General features: G+C 50.9%; 1 protein-coding gene across 10 annotated transcripts in view; it reads left to right on the top strand.

Moving 5' to 3' along the window:
• Positions 1 to 14655, top strand: part of CADM1 (cell adhesion molecule 1) — a 124574-nt gene that overhangs the window by 89368 nt on the left and 20551 nt on the right. For 6 of the 10 annotated variants that reach the window (XM_065697024.1, XM_065697028.1, XM_065697030.1 and 3 more), the window contains exons 6-8: positions 5974 to 6073; positions 8275 to 8447; positions 12199 to 12270. In XM_065697024.1, the coding sequence (XP_065553096.1) occupies positions 5974 to 6073; positions 8275 to 8447; positions 12199 to 12270 (345 nt within the window). The remainder of the gene's footprint in view (positions 1 to 5973; positions 6074 to 8274; positions 8448 to 12198; positions 12271 to 14655) is intronic. The other 4 variants (XM_065697027.1, XM_065697031.1, XM_065697033.1 and 1 more) reach the window with 1 other exon arrangement.

Below are 14655 nucleotides of genomic sequence, written 5' to 3' on the forward strand. Positions count from 1 at the left end.
GGTGTATTTCCTGCTCCAGACCCACTAGCTGTGCTGCTCATTCATTCCCTGCTCTTCCATCCTCTCCCCATAAGTCCTGCCCATTCTGTCCAAGGTCACAGTAGAGCCGCCTCGTCGGGGCATCAGCAGGGAACAGGAAAATGTTCTTCTCAGCAGATGCTGTATTTCTCTGCATTTAATGTATCCAACTGGAGCATGAAATGTGTTGGGGAAGGACAGGAGGATGATGGATGGAGCCTTCTCGGGTAATGAGGTGGTTTTTGTCTGACTACATTTCAGAGCACAGGGAGGTTTTTTCCAAGATGCAGCTCCAAAGTTGTGGGTTGGTTCTGTTGTTTTCCAAGGAAACACCAGGCAGGAACCTGCTCACAGCAGCACGTGCTGGGAGGACGGTCTGTTCTGCTGCGCTCAGCAAAACCGGCCTGTGATCAGTATTAACTTGTCCTACTCCTGGAGTAAGCTGTTTGTTACGTATGTAATGCGGCACAGACTGGCCCTTTGCGAAGTTGAGAGATAAATGTTGCTGCGTGCATGTAGGAGATGCTGTTGGAAAGAAATCTGTGCAAACAGACACTGAGGAATACGTATGAGAGGCTCCTGGTGATGGCTCCCAAAGCAAACAGAGTTTGAGCAGTGGTGAGAACATTCAGGAGAACATTAACAGTGCACAAGGAACCGGGGGCAGCGGCAGCCGGTGTGCTGCCCGGTCCGGGTTTGGGAAGAGCTCCCGATTCCAGCTGGAGCTGCTTTCCCTGTGGGATCGTGATCCGCCGGTGAGGGATGGCAGAGCAGCGCGTTGAGTGTAATTTTAGAAAGGAAATGAAGCAACAAAACGCATTAAAATATCATTAAGGAATGGAATGGAACCAGATATTCTCGGAGACGTTTAAGTTCAGCCTTTGTGGCGCTTATCTCATTTCGTGAGGCTGGAAGCAGAAGTGTCGGGGTCTTGATGTGGCGTTTTCTGTGCCTTGCTGTATTTTTTGCCTTTCTGAAGTTCTAATGAATTGCTTATTCATTCTTCATAACATCTGCACATGTCCTGTTAAAATACGCACCGATGGAATCTGTTACAGCCTCTGCTGTTAGGAAGGGAGGATTTTTGGTGCCAAATGATGGTAAAAATGGGCCATATATATGCATGTGTGCGGCTGCATCTCCAGCAAACCTCACATTTGTTGCATACGAGTATTAATTGCAGAGTATGCAGCGAAGTGATTAACATCAGTGTAATTTATCATCTGGAGATTTCTGAAACGGAATAAATGCGTTGTTTTGTTCAGCGAGGTGTTGACCCCTTCACAAACTTTGATTTAAGGCTTTTTTCTCTCTCCCTTCCAGTGCATCTGAAAAGCGCCGCCGTCAGCCAAGCGTTATTTGATTTTCTGGGGCGTTAGCCACTCTTGTTTGTGACATTTCCCAGTCGGGTGCTCATTTGCAAGCTCATTAAGAAGGTTTTCTCCGAGGGGTGTTGTTGGGGGCGAGGAGCTCCCGCTTTGGGCTGGACTCTGCCTTTTGCAGGCGTTAGGCAGCAGAACTCACTTAAATGCTGAAGTGTTTGTAGCCTGCCTGGCCTTGGCTTCCCTTTTGCTGCTGCAGGCTCTCAGTGCCTTCTGCTGAGGGTGAATTATGCAGAGCGGTCTTTGCAAGGCTCTTCCAGACGAGGTGGGAGCCGCTGGTCGCACACTTACTCGTTACTGCGAGCACGGGAGCTATTTATTTGCGAGGTTTGTGCCTTTTGGCTGAAAACCAGCCCCGCAGACTCCTGTCCTTGCGAGAGGTGAGGGGAAGCTTCAGGCTTGCCAGGTCTGGGCTGTCTTTGACGCAGGCTTCATTTCCTGATAAGCAATCCTGTCTGATTTCAGAGCAGAGGGGACAGTTGTGTTTAACCCGTGTATAAACGCCTGCTTGGCTGCTGCCTTCTAATAGTGAGGGACACGCTCCTCCTGCCCTTCCCCTGGCAGTCAGCATGGAAGCTGCCAGCAGTCAGGGTCTGAAGAGTTGCTTTGGGGCACAGATGTAAGCAGAGGTGAGGAGATGGGTGAAATAGAGCCCATTGGCAGATGAAGTATTATCTGGGTGGCTCTGAAGCCACGAGTGCTACCCAGGATGTTTTCGCTGTGTTATTCCGACTGTTTTCAGCGTGGGTTTGAGTTCAGGGTGGACAGATTGCTGCATTGTAGGAGTTGTATCGCTCGCATGGAGATTGCTGGAGGACTGGGAGCTGCTGCGGTGCAATGATTCAATGCTGGTAGGATTGGCACGGCCCCAAGGAGCGCGTACGTGGAGTGCAATGCAGGTTTTCTATGGCAGCTTTTGGTAGCTCCTGTGCACAGTGAAATCAGTGGATACAGCCACAGGGTTGAAATCACTGCACGTAGCTTCCTCATTATGCACACTGTGATTGTATTTCATGGGAGAGGCACACGGGTGAGGATGTAACCACCTTTCACGTGCTGCTTTGCCTTTCCCAAGGAAACCAAACATCTGCTCAAGTCCGTGGTTGTACTCCCAGATAAAGCCATGCATCCTGGCTCTTCCCCTTGGGAAGAGGCACTTAACGGGCAGCAGGAAGCTTGCCCACAGCTTGATGGGCCCGGCCGGAGCATCGTGGTACCCTGGGCACATGAGGAGGTCAGGCTGGTGCTGGGCTTTGAGATGGTAAGCGTGCCTGCTTTGGAGATCATAGGTTGGCCTGATGAAAGGGCATGGGTAGGAATAATAGGCTTAGGCCTTTGTAAGGCACTGAGCTCGATGTAGGGTTTTGTCTTGGCTGATTAATGACATCTAAGCATTATCGATGGAGCACACATTTAAATGGATTATGGAATTGCTAACTGGCAGATCTCAAAGGAAAGTCCGTAGGGAGTAATCAGGAACGATGGCATTTTTAGAGTGAATGCACCGGCCCAAGTGCTCGGCCTGATGCTGTTCAGTGCTCTCAAGAAGTCACCATTAATAATCGCTGCTGATGGCACAAAAGCTGGGCAAGAGGCTAATAAAAGGAAGGATGGGGACAAATGCAGACCTGGAGAGTTCTGGTAACTTCCAAACCACGGAGCTTTAAAGCTGGGGAACTTCAGCATGGAGAGCTCGGGATGGCCGGTGGAATTGGAGGGGAGGTGCGGTCTGCCGTGGCCTCCCTCTGTCTGAGCTCTCAGCACGACCTGTTAGTTGGGGGAGCCTTCAGCATCTGGAGGAATGAAAGCAGAGGTGGTGGGACAAGGAGCAGGGCAAGGAACGGGGTGCATGGTCCCGTTGGGAAGGCTGCAGCTCCCACGCCGGCAGGCGCATGGGGTGCCTGCTGGAAAAGAAATCTCATCAGACGCAGAATGGGTTTGTAATAAGTTTTTCAAATTGGTTGCTGCTACAGCGTCACCTTTAGACTGCTGGTATTTAACCTTGTATATCACTCTTAGCTTTTGAATGAATTGAGCTTAATAAAGGTGCCTTATTAAATTACCAGGCTGGTTTTTTAAGCCACTGGAAATAGGCGTACGAGGAAATAGCTTTGGGTTGTTAGATCTAATTGCCTGCCAGTGGTGTATGTAGCGGCCTGGATGCGTAGATGTGAGTGCTTGTTTTTATGGAGTATCCAGTGGTATGATAACAGGAAGCTCCAAGTCGAGGATCTCAGGCTGCTGGAGTGAACTTGGGGGTAAAAACCTCTGCTTCTTGCTTTGAGTTCTGGGTCGCTATCCTGATAGTCCTTGCTCAGCTCATGCAGCCACAGAGGCCTCACACGGTCTTCTTACAGTGGTTAGCGGGCAGCAAACTGCGTCCAGGCTTTGAAACCATCGCAGGTTTACTGGCAGAGGCTGCTAAATGTCACAGTCTCTTGCAGGAGCTGAGCTGGGGATCCCACGGTGCTTGGCATTTCACAAAGCTTCACTAAGAGAGTCCATCATCTGAAGGAAATAGACTGGCTTTGTCCAAGACCGGATGCTTCGCCTTAGCAGTAGGAAGGCATGTCCTTAAAGGAGAAAACGATGCCAGCACCACCCCAGTTCTTGGTGGAAGCAGGTGGAATTTTTTCCATAATTGGAAGGTCGGCTTTCCTGAGTGCCCAGCCATCCTTCTGAGTCCTTCAGACTTGGGAGGCGTGTTCATGGTGCCCACTGTCATCACTGGTGTGCTGGTGAGTCCTGTGCAGGAGCGGAGCTCGCTGTGAATGGCTCTGTGGGAATGCTCTTGTTGCCTGAGTGCATGCATGGGTGCTGATAAAGCCCCAGGTTCTGTTGCAGGTGTCACTTCTGTGGTGTCCAGACCAACACAGTGGGGTTGCTGGGCTGCTCTCATTTGCTTAATGAAGGCTGTGGGCCGGAGAGCTGACATGGCAAGGCTCACCTATCCCCTGCACTCAGGAGAGCTCATTCTGAGGCAATGTGCAGCACATTCCCAGTGCAGCAAGCCTTCAGCGTATCCCACTTGATTTCCATCAGGAATTGTCAGCTGGGGAGCAGCTCATTAGAAATAGTGGGATCTGTCCGAAGCAGGCGGGCTGGGAGCAGCAGGGGAGGCAAGCGTCGCGCAGAGCTTCCTCGACGCAGGGTGCCGTCGTCTTTGTGTGCCCATGGAAGTCAGGCAGGGAAGGTTTTCTGTTCTCTCTACAGCACTGAGCACAATAGCGTCGTGTTGCTGGCATGGGCTCGCAGGTACTGCTGCAAAGCAAATAATAAATAGGGAGCAGATGGCTGGGGGGTGGGAATTGTGAGCCGGAGCGGTGAGCCTGGGCACGGCGTCTCAGATGCTGCCTGTGCTTCACTCGCTGCATAATCCTTGGTTTACGTCGTCCTCCCGGGTCTGTGGGTCGTGTGAGCGCCCGTGGCTCTGACCCGCTTCCACCTCTGTATCTGGCACGTGCAGAGCGTGGTTTGGGGCACGCTTGCAGTGGAACAGGGACTCTGCACCCCAGATGTGTGACACCCTGGCGCGGCAGGATCCCACTGCCAGCCCGCAGAGACACCGTGTTCCATAGCATCTGCAGCGGGATTAGTTCATGAAGTGTTTGTGGTGTAGTCATCCCAGGAGGGGATTTACTCGCGTTGCTTGTTCCATTACTGGAAATTATGAGAGTTTAAATTGGTTAAATCCTGACACGGGGTTTTTTTCTAATCTCTGTTATTCCATAGGAAGCATGTTAATGAGTTAAACACAGTTAATAAAATGCAGCAAGCCAGTGGTTTTGGTAGCAGTTACTCTCAAAGGAAATAGAAACATTTAAATGGCTTCAACCTTTATGCATACTGATTTTTTGCCTCCCTTTGTTCCTTACAGTTGAGTAAATTCCTGAAAAATGTATATGGCTTAATGGCAGTTGTAGCACTGCGCTGATTTCTCGCGCTGATAACGTTTTAGCTACAGCTTAGATTGAGTTTTTAATCTGTGTTTCAGTTGTCGGAGGTAATGGATTTTTTAATTGTGGACTCCAGCTCTGTGGTATGGCCGTGGTTTTCCTCCTGCAGGGTCTTACTGAGGAGTTTTTGAGTTGGCTCCGTAACTATCAACGCCTTCACGCTCTCTGTTTGTTTTAGGATTTAGAAGAGCTTCGCTTGGACCAAATAAACCCTTCTGTTGCTGAAACAGCCGCAGCATCGGCTCCGACTTCTTTTTGTGTTTCTAACAAGCATCTCCCGTAAGGCCCAGCATGTTAATGTGTGCAGACGCCAAGTGTTGTACAGCAATACAGGATGCACAGTACAACCTGTCAATTCCAAGCACCGCGGATACCTCTGGTTCACCTCAGCGGGAAGGCAAATGAGTTCCTTTTAGCTTGGGCGAGTGCACAGGTGGACGCTGGCACAGCAAGCTGCGTTTCCCAGGAAGCGTGGTGCTCTGCTCGGTGCGGGAAGCGCTGCCAGATCCCTCTTTTCCCTGCTGCCAGCCAAGAGGAGAGCGGCTCCGGGTGCGCGCGGGTGCGACCCGGCTTGATGCTTGGTGGTGGCTTACGGAGCGCTGTTTTCTGTCCTGCAGATAAGCCTCAAGTGCGGGTCTCGCAGAACTACCCGGTGCAAGGCCTTACGAGAGAGGGGGAGCCGCTGGAACTGTCGTGCGCAGCCTTTGGAAAACCACAGTAAGTTGGGCATTCCCCAGGATGGGCAGGTCGTGGCGGGGCCGTGCCGTGCTGCAGGACCTCTGCTGCTGTTGCAGGCACCCAGCGTGCCTCTCTCTGCTGCAAAGATAACCTCACAGTGCAGAAGAGAGAGATGCTTTCTGCACCTGAGCATCTGCTGCTCCATTTGGATTTACTTTATTGCTACGTGACCAGTGGCCGAGGGATTTCCATTGGAAGAGCTCCCAGGAGAGCCCTTAGTGGTCACTGCACAGTGAGCCCTTGGGGGCAGAATAAAGCACCCTGTATCCGTGTGCCTCTTCCCCAGGGAATGCCTTGGGTGGCAATGGCACTTGACCTGCAAGAGCCAGGCCAGGGGCCCTGCGTATCGCATCCCAGCGAGGTGCCGGTACGCAGGAGTCAGGCTGGCACCAAAGCACTGAGCACTGGTGAAAGTGGAATGGATCCCAAGGTAAGGCAGTCTGTCTTTTTGCTGCTGTTGACTGCGGGATGATCTTCCTCCCTTTTGGTGCCCTGCGTGGTTTTTAGGAAATGCAGGTTTTGTTCTTTCTCCTCCTCTCGCCATGTGCTTGAGGCTTTCTTACATAGTTGAAGACGTTCATGCATCAGGAAAGCCCTGGCAAGGCAGGGTAGATTTTCTTGCACACTTCCATTCGCTGTTGTGATTTAAGTTTCGTTGACTTCATTTTTTTAAGAAAACTTTCTCTTCCACTTGGATTTATGGCTGTCAAGTATTGACTATCCTGTTTTATTTCCGTCATGTCCATGAGATTCCTGCCAACATCCCCGAAGTCTGTCAGCGTCTCCTTGCTAGCGTGCCCAGGGCGGGAGTCGTGGCAGGGGTAGTGGCACACGAGCCATGGGGAGTGACGGTGCTGCTGCTGCTGGGGCAGGCAGGGTGCAGTGAGGAGGCCGTGGTGCTGCCTCCCCTCCCAGGTCATTCCGTGCATTCCTGCTTCCCAGTGTCTTCTGTTCGGCACAAGGCTGGTTCCTGCCCCGTACATTAGAGACTGGCACATCCCCTGCTGAGTTCCACTGTAATACCTGGTCCCTGCTCAGAGCCTGTCAGTGCCCCTTTGCACACCCTCCCTGGGCAGCTGCAGTTCCTCCCATTTGCTATCACCTGGGAATTTAATGGATAGGCTGCTTTTTTTCCTGCAGGCTATGAGTAAGACACACACACATTAAGTAAGACAGACACATCTCCCCAGCAGCACGCTGCTTAATGTTAACGGTGGTGCCAGTAATGTGCTGTAGGTCGCTTCCCCTGGGTCTCTCCAAGCATAAGAAGATGCACACTCAGCTAATGGCAGCGTTTGGTTCTGGGGTTTTGAAACAGAGATTTCATAAGCTCCTTTACAGTGGTTTAAGGTGAAGAGGGATGTTTCTCCACTTAAAGTCATTTCTCTGCAAGACTGGGCAACAAAAAACGTGGGAGAGAAACTCAGGAGAAAAAAGACCAGAGAGTAGGAATTTCTGTATTGGCATTAACAGAGGTTTCTTTGAGGTTTGACACAAGTCCCCCCCTTCCCCAAGACTATGACAACAGTGGGAGGACAGTGAAACAGTCACTGTTAGGAGACCCAGGGTGAGGGACATCCCCAGGAAGCCGGCTGCTGTGTCATGCACGCAGTGTGGGAAACCTGGGGACTCTGCAATCACAAATGGCCTTTTGAAGCCCATAGCCAGGAACACCAAAGCCCGTTCCCCCAGGTGGAAGTTAAGCCACATTTCGAGAGCTGCTGCTGCCTGTGTGGCAGTGATGAGGGGAGCACCCAGCCCCTGTGCAGAACCAGACCTCAGCCGGTACCCAGCTGGTGTTGCTCAGCGCTGTGTCCATCCCAGAGCATCCTGGTTTTGCCACGCGCTGGCCGGATGGGCGCTCAGGGGTGCGCAGGTCATCCACGGCCTCACAGGTTTAATGAACAAGCGAATGATTAACCACTAATGAACTTTCTTCCTGCTTGCATTAGTGTTTTCAGAAAATTTAAGGTCTGGATACAGTTTCCTGTTGGGTTAAAATTAATTTAAATTGAGGAAGCCCGACAGCATCGGGGCTTGAGTAGTGCAAAAAAGTGTGTGTTATTTCTTTACAGTTTTTCTTGGTTTGGGCTTTCTGTCTGTGGATGAACTATTGAAGATGCCATCTTTACCATAGGAAAATAGTAATGTGCTTGTTTCTTTCTCTCCCTCCTCTGTAGGCCTACGGACATGAGGTGGTTAAGAGTAGATGATGAGATGCCTCAACACGTTGTAGTGTCTGGTTCAAACCTTCTCATTAGTAACCTAAACAAAACAGATAATGGTACATACCGCTGTGAGGCTTCCAACGCGGTGGGGAAATCACATGCGGATTACATGCTGTTTGTATACGGTACGTGAGAAAACCACCGTTCTTCTAGACTCATTTCCACATAATTGCAACATTCCTGCTCTGAAAGCTTTGACAAAGTTAACTTTTGGCTTAATGCAAGATTTACAGCCGGCTCCTGACACCTGCGTTGTACCGGGCTGGGGCCGGGGCTGCCAAACCCTTCCTTTACTTCTGTAACTCTCGGGTCGGGAGCAGAGCCTATTCCAGTGTCCGGTGCGCTCCTTCCTCCGGAGCCGGGCTCGCCATGGCATTTGGTGCTTCCAGGGAAGCCGAAGGAAAAGCCAGAGCAGGGCTGTGGGGAGAACTGGGAAGTTCTCTGGCCTGACAGTTCCCCTAGGACTTCTCTGATAACTCCTTTTCCTTCTTGTAATGCCTTCTCCGGTGTCTTCAGCAGTGGTCCGGGAGGGGAGGGCATGTCCAGGTCTTTCATTAGGAAGTTCAATTGCCAAAGGCTCAGCCAGCATCCCCAGGCAGTTACAAACCAGTAGATAAACTGGAGGAATGAGATGCCTTAAGCCTGTCTGTGGCGGCTGAGCAGACACTAAACCATGCCTCAGCATCTTTCTAAAGTGCTGTTAAGTACCTACCTTAATTCTTCAGTCCCTCTGCATTATTTTGCCGTTGCTCTAGACCTTGTGCTCCTGTCACCAGGCGTTGCATATAATGAAGATTCAGTGGGCACTCAGAGAGTGAGCCCCTGTTTAATTATGAGCAATTCCCTTGGGCTGCATATTTAAGCTTTATGGGTTAAGAGTGGTTGTTGTGTGCCTGGGCTAAGCTTGCGGTGAGTGCTGCACTTGAGGATCTTAAAGGTCTTTTCCAACCTAAACAATTGTATGGTTCTACTCAGATGGGACAGGAGCTTGCTTTGGTTTGAAGTTCAGGCCATGTAACAGCAGCTTGAAGCTCTGCAGTCCACATTCTCTTGTTCTTGCTCCAATCCAGATTAGTAGTCAAGGACCTCATGTTGCCTGTCTAATGCCACTTGCATGTGAATGATTGTAAGCCCAGTCCTAGGAACTCACCCGAAGGCTGAAGGTAACAACAAAGCTACAGCTTTTGGGCTGAGGTTGAGCTCATCTGCCACCCCCCAAGGGTAGTGCCTGTAGGTCCAGAAGACTCCAGTTTGCAAAATGAAGTCAGATATGCGTTTATGATGGAATACTTTGTGTGCTCATGTTAAAAAATACCTGGTTTGCATTGGTGTTTAAAGAAACACTGATGTTGTGGAGAATAAAGAAGTTGGAGTAGGACACGGGCAGTTCCCCAGCAGATGGAAACCAGGGAGAGCTACTGCCATAGAGCCATTGGAGGCGAGGTGCTTTCACTCCTTGTAGAGTCTATGTACCTGTTTCAGCCCAAGCAAGTGCTGGATGAGCCCTCTCCAGCGTTAGTGACTTGGATTTAGGGCTTAATTCTGTGGTTTAGCTGTGGGTGAGAGCTAGACTGTGCAGGACTCATGCAGTGCAGCTCCCTCCGGATTAAATCCATGGGAGGAGACCTGGGACAGTGTTGTTCTAAAGGAGGTGCATGGCCCTGGGGGATATGAACCTGTGGACCCTATTTGGGGCATTTTGGCCACGTAGGAGAGCACTTTTTGGAGTCTGTCAGGAGCTTGTGGGCAGGTAATGGCTTTACATCCCATCCCACCTGGTTTCTGCATGTTCGGGAGCATCCCACGAGCATCCAGCACTCTGGAGTCCATAAAGAATCCAAACCCAGAGGCTTTGATGTGGTGGTGGAGCTACAGCCACCAGCTGAAGGCCCTGGGACTGACCCAGCTCAAGCTTGAGGAAGGTGCTGGTCGCATCCCACTCGGCAGTGGGAGTGTTTCCGTCTCCAGCCCTCAGCTCCTTCCCCACTGCAAAGTGATCTTGCAGCAGCACCGGGGTCTGTGTCCTCCCAGACACATCTCTGTAGGTGCAGTATGGGTGTTGGTGGAGGACGTGCCTTGCTCCTCAGCCGGTGGTGCAGGGCTCCCCAAATCCTGTTAACTTGGGAGCTGGGGGGACTATGGACACCGTCCCTCTGCACGCAGGGGCTGTGTGGGGTATGCAGCTGTATGGCTGTATGCAGTGATAGCTGCAGCAGAGCCGTGCTCCGGCGTGTTTCCACGAGAGGCAGTTAAATGGTTTTCCATGTGGATGGCTTCCAGCAGGCAGGGCTTGCAGAATAACTGCTGCCAAGCTGTGCTGAAAGGCACACATGGGGCAGGGGTGCCCAATCACACTGACACACCAAACCATGCCTGGTTTTAGAGCTCGTTCCATGCTTCTCCTCCCCGTGGAATGGGCGGACAGGTTTGCTGGAACCTTTAGCGCAATTCACAACCTTCTTTTGGTTTTATTTTATGCAGGAAGATCTCTGCTTAGCATCATCCCATGCAGCATCATGAAAGGACAGGGACTTTATGCCCCTGGTTCTGCTGTTTCGGTCTCCAACACTCCTAGGGTTTGCATTATGAGCAAGGAAGAAGTTCCCTGTTCTAAGTGCAGGGACCAGGATGCTTTGAACGTAGGGATGGGATAACAACTGCTCTTAAAACAAGTGCTCTATGGCAAAGCAAATGCTGAGGTTTCTTAACTTTGGGGAAGTTGTATGGAATATAAGGGGCAGCATATAATTAAAGTTCAGATGTCTTAATTAGGGAATCTGAGAGAGCTCACTTGGAGATAAAAGAGTAGCAGATGCGTTAGTGATGAAAAGTTGACATGCTATAGAGGAGACGTAAAATCAAAAGCCCATGAAATGTTTCATGCTCTATTATTGGCGAATGAACTCGTAGTTCAAAGTCTCCCCAACTGCTTAACACATTCAGTTTGATCACCTGGGCATCAATACATATTATTCACTGACATCTTCTCATATCTACCTGCTCCTGCCCAGTACTCAGGAGGAGGATGTGCCCCTGTATGTAACGCAAGCACAGAGAGGAGCGGCACTGTTGGAGCCTCCGCAGCCCAGGCGTGTCTGGGACCCGGTCATCGCTCACAGATGGAATAGCCCCCGTAGCCGTGTTCCTCAGTAACAGTGCCCCAGTAGCCAAACCATTCAGCTGAAATTGTCAGCATTTTGGAATGGAATCTCGGTGAATTTCTTCATCCCTTGGTACTTAGGAAGGGCGTCCTCATTCCTGTGTATTTGACTACCACTGAAGTAGTTTTTAGCCTCCTGCTGACGCGCATTCCTGGAAGAGGGATGTCAGTGGCCCTGGGAGGGAAAGGAGGTGTTCTCATGGGCTGCTTACATGAAGCCTCCAGGCGCAGCGGGTCCCCGCACACAAACCTCCTGCCTGGGTTTTCAAGGGTATACGTAGAAACCCAACCAAGCCCCGCTGTGTCTCTGCCTGTACCTGTGAACTGTTCTTTGTGTTGTGGAAAGCGTGCAGTTTATTTTCCTTATGCCTCTCCCATCCCATTTCTGTCTCTCTCTCATTGACTAATTTATGCTGGGCTTTATTTGTTCTTTTACTTTGTTTTTTAGCGCTGTGGAAGGCAAGAGGGGGAGGGTTTCTGGGGCCAGGCTTTCCAGCTCAGCACGTCCTTGGGCTGTGGTGTTGCTCGCGGCCGTGCCCTGCTGTGGGCTCTGGCCCCTGGCTCTTGGAGGAGGAAAGCAGGAAAGGCCCCCCCCAGCCGCGCTGCTTCTTTGCGTCCTTGGTTTCCTCTGCTCCCGATTGACCACTGTTGTGTTCTGCTTGGGTTTTCTTAATTTGCTTTTTTATTATTATTTTTCCTTTTTATATTTTATCCAGATCCCCCCACAACTATCCCTCCTCCCACAACAACCACCACCACTACCACCACCATCCCTACCACCATCACAGGTACGGTACCTTCATAACCATTGGAAATGTCCTGAATGTTTATTGTCTTTTGTGTCTATAAGCCGAGCATGAAGCCTGGGGAAAAACAACAAACAGGTCACTTGCATTTTACCTCTTTCTCTGCAAACACCCCTCCAAGCCCTGGTCGGGCAGTTCAGGAGCTGGACGGTCCCGGCTGCAGGGGTTGTGACAGGCAGGAACTGCTGTGGCAGGACAAGCTGTTCATGCGGTTACTGGTGGCTGGTGCTGGGTGCTTTCAGATGAAGGATGCAGACAGCCATAGAGCTCAGTTACTCCAGGCCATTGTTTCTGCCTCACCCCCATCACTGTCAGTTTCTGAGCAGTTCGTACTTGGAAGCAGAAAGTTGGGTCTTGAGTAACGTAATTCGCCTGGTGTGGCTCTAGATGTTTTTTCTCAAGTCTCGGTGTTCAGTCTGTCTCTGTAATAAGGCCTCTGCCTCGCCCTCCCAGCAAAGGGAATTCCACCAGTGAGCTTAGATCCAGTCGTAGGACCCTTTTGGAGGAGCTGGCTTTTAGTGGGTTTTTCCCTGTCTCACGAGACAAGAGGAACAAACCCAGCCAGCCCATCATGAGGCACCTTGTGCTGTTACCTGCATCCATCACCCTTCGCCACTAGCCCCAACCCCTCCCTTCACGCCAAAGGCCGTTCCAAGTTCTTTGTAACCATTTGCATTGCCATTTCCTCAATCTTTTCTATGTCAGCTGCTGCTTTTGCTTTTGCTTGCCTTTTGTTTTGTTTGTCTTTTGGGTTTTTTTGAGGTAGGGGTGGCAAACCGAAGGTGAGCATGGACCGTTGAGTAGCTAATGGCATAATGTTTATCGCTGCTGTAAAGCATCCCCTGTGTAAATGCCTTCACGTTTTATTTGCTCTTCTGCCGTTGCTCAGCTGACCTGACTGCCCTGCTCGGGGTGCGTGGCTTCTCTCCCTCTGAGGTTTTGGCACCCGAGTCAGACCCGCCTGGCATGGACGAGCAATTGAAGCCTTCCTCCCAGTGTGCCTTACTGTGCGCCATGGGCCACCCGCCGTCGCGCTCTCTGGACCTGGCCCTTCTCTGTCTTCCTCCTTCCAGGTGGTTATGGATAAAGCCGGACTCCAGGCGCCCGGGTCTGGCTGCTTGAGATGCTCCACTGTGAACGTGCTCCCGTTTTGCCATTTGGTCGCCTTGTTTCGGTTCTGTTTTTACTTTCTTAACCTAACCAGCTTTCGTTTCAGAGCAGTGTCAAACTTGATTTAAGTCCCCGCTTGCCGAGAAGCCTGGTCCCTGGGGCTGGGTGTCGTGGACACGCACACCGTTCTCTTTTGCTTTATGGTGATTTGTTAATGCTTTCAGTGAATTTTGGAAGGCTGAAAGGAAGAAATTGGTCTTGGTGCTTCATCAACCCCGTTAAGTCCATGGGGGTGCCAGCAAATGCCTGCCCTTTTCCTGGGAGCTGGATTGTTGTCAGCCTGTCGCTTTAGGGATGATGGTCTTCCAAGGGAGGGAGGGCCTTTGGCAGGATGTTATCCCAGCTGTTTCTCCTTGGTAGCTTTCCATCGGAGCAAACTGTGGCCCTCAGGATCAGCACTGCCCTTTGTGAGGGAGCTGCTCTATGGGGAGGCACCCAAAGATGTATTGACCAGCAGCTCTTTATTTCCTGTACCAGCAGAAGTGTGGGTTACTCTTTCATTAGCATGGCAGAAGTGCCTCGAGCTCAGGAGCGTGTGGCTGCCCTGTTTTCCCTCCTATGTTTGCCATGGTGGAGGACCTAAAACTCAAAGCTTGCTGACATCCTGTTGGCAAAACCCGGCTGGGTCTCCGTCGCCTCCTTAATTCATTTTGTTATTGGCTCTGAGCTGCTGAAGAGGCTGCAAAAGTAATGAAAATATTATATTGTTCACTGATTCCAGCAGTTACTGCTCACGGGGTGTAGGAAGAAGATTAGTTAATGCCGATAAGAGTGATTTTTATATTCCTCCCTGACACCGATCTGGCGCTGAGTCTTCTTGATGTGCGTCTTCACATCTTCTGCCCACAAGCTCGGTGTGCTTTGCCCACAGAAAGCAGCTGAGGCTTTGCTGGGACGTGCCTGGGTGTGTTTTCCAGCAGCCAGGCAGCGTGAGGCTGCGGAAACTTCTGCTCTTCAATAGTTAAGAGACTTTGTCACTGGGAAAAATTAGGTCAAATTAACATAATCTCCAGAATTACATAGCAGAGCAGTGTTGAAACCCTTTTTAAAGCCTTGAGAGACAAATGATACCTTCATTCCCATCCTCACCAAAGCACTGGGATACTGTTGTGGCGTGACAGAAGTGCTTAGGAGGCAGACAGGGTGTTCTCGCCTCTGCTGGCAGGTTGGCTGCAGCTTGGAATCAGTTTTATTTTG

Source organism: Lathamus discolor, chromosome 17 (assembly GCF_037157495.1).
Source record: "Lathamus discolor isolate bLatDis1 chromosome 17, bLatDis1.hap1, whole genome shotgun sequence".
In the NCBI taxonomy this organism is placed as follows: Eukaryota; Metazoa; Chordata; class Aves; order Psittaciformes; family Psittacidae; genus Lathamus; species Lathamus discolor.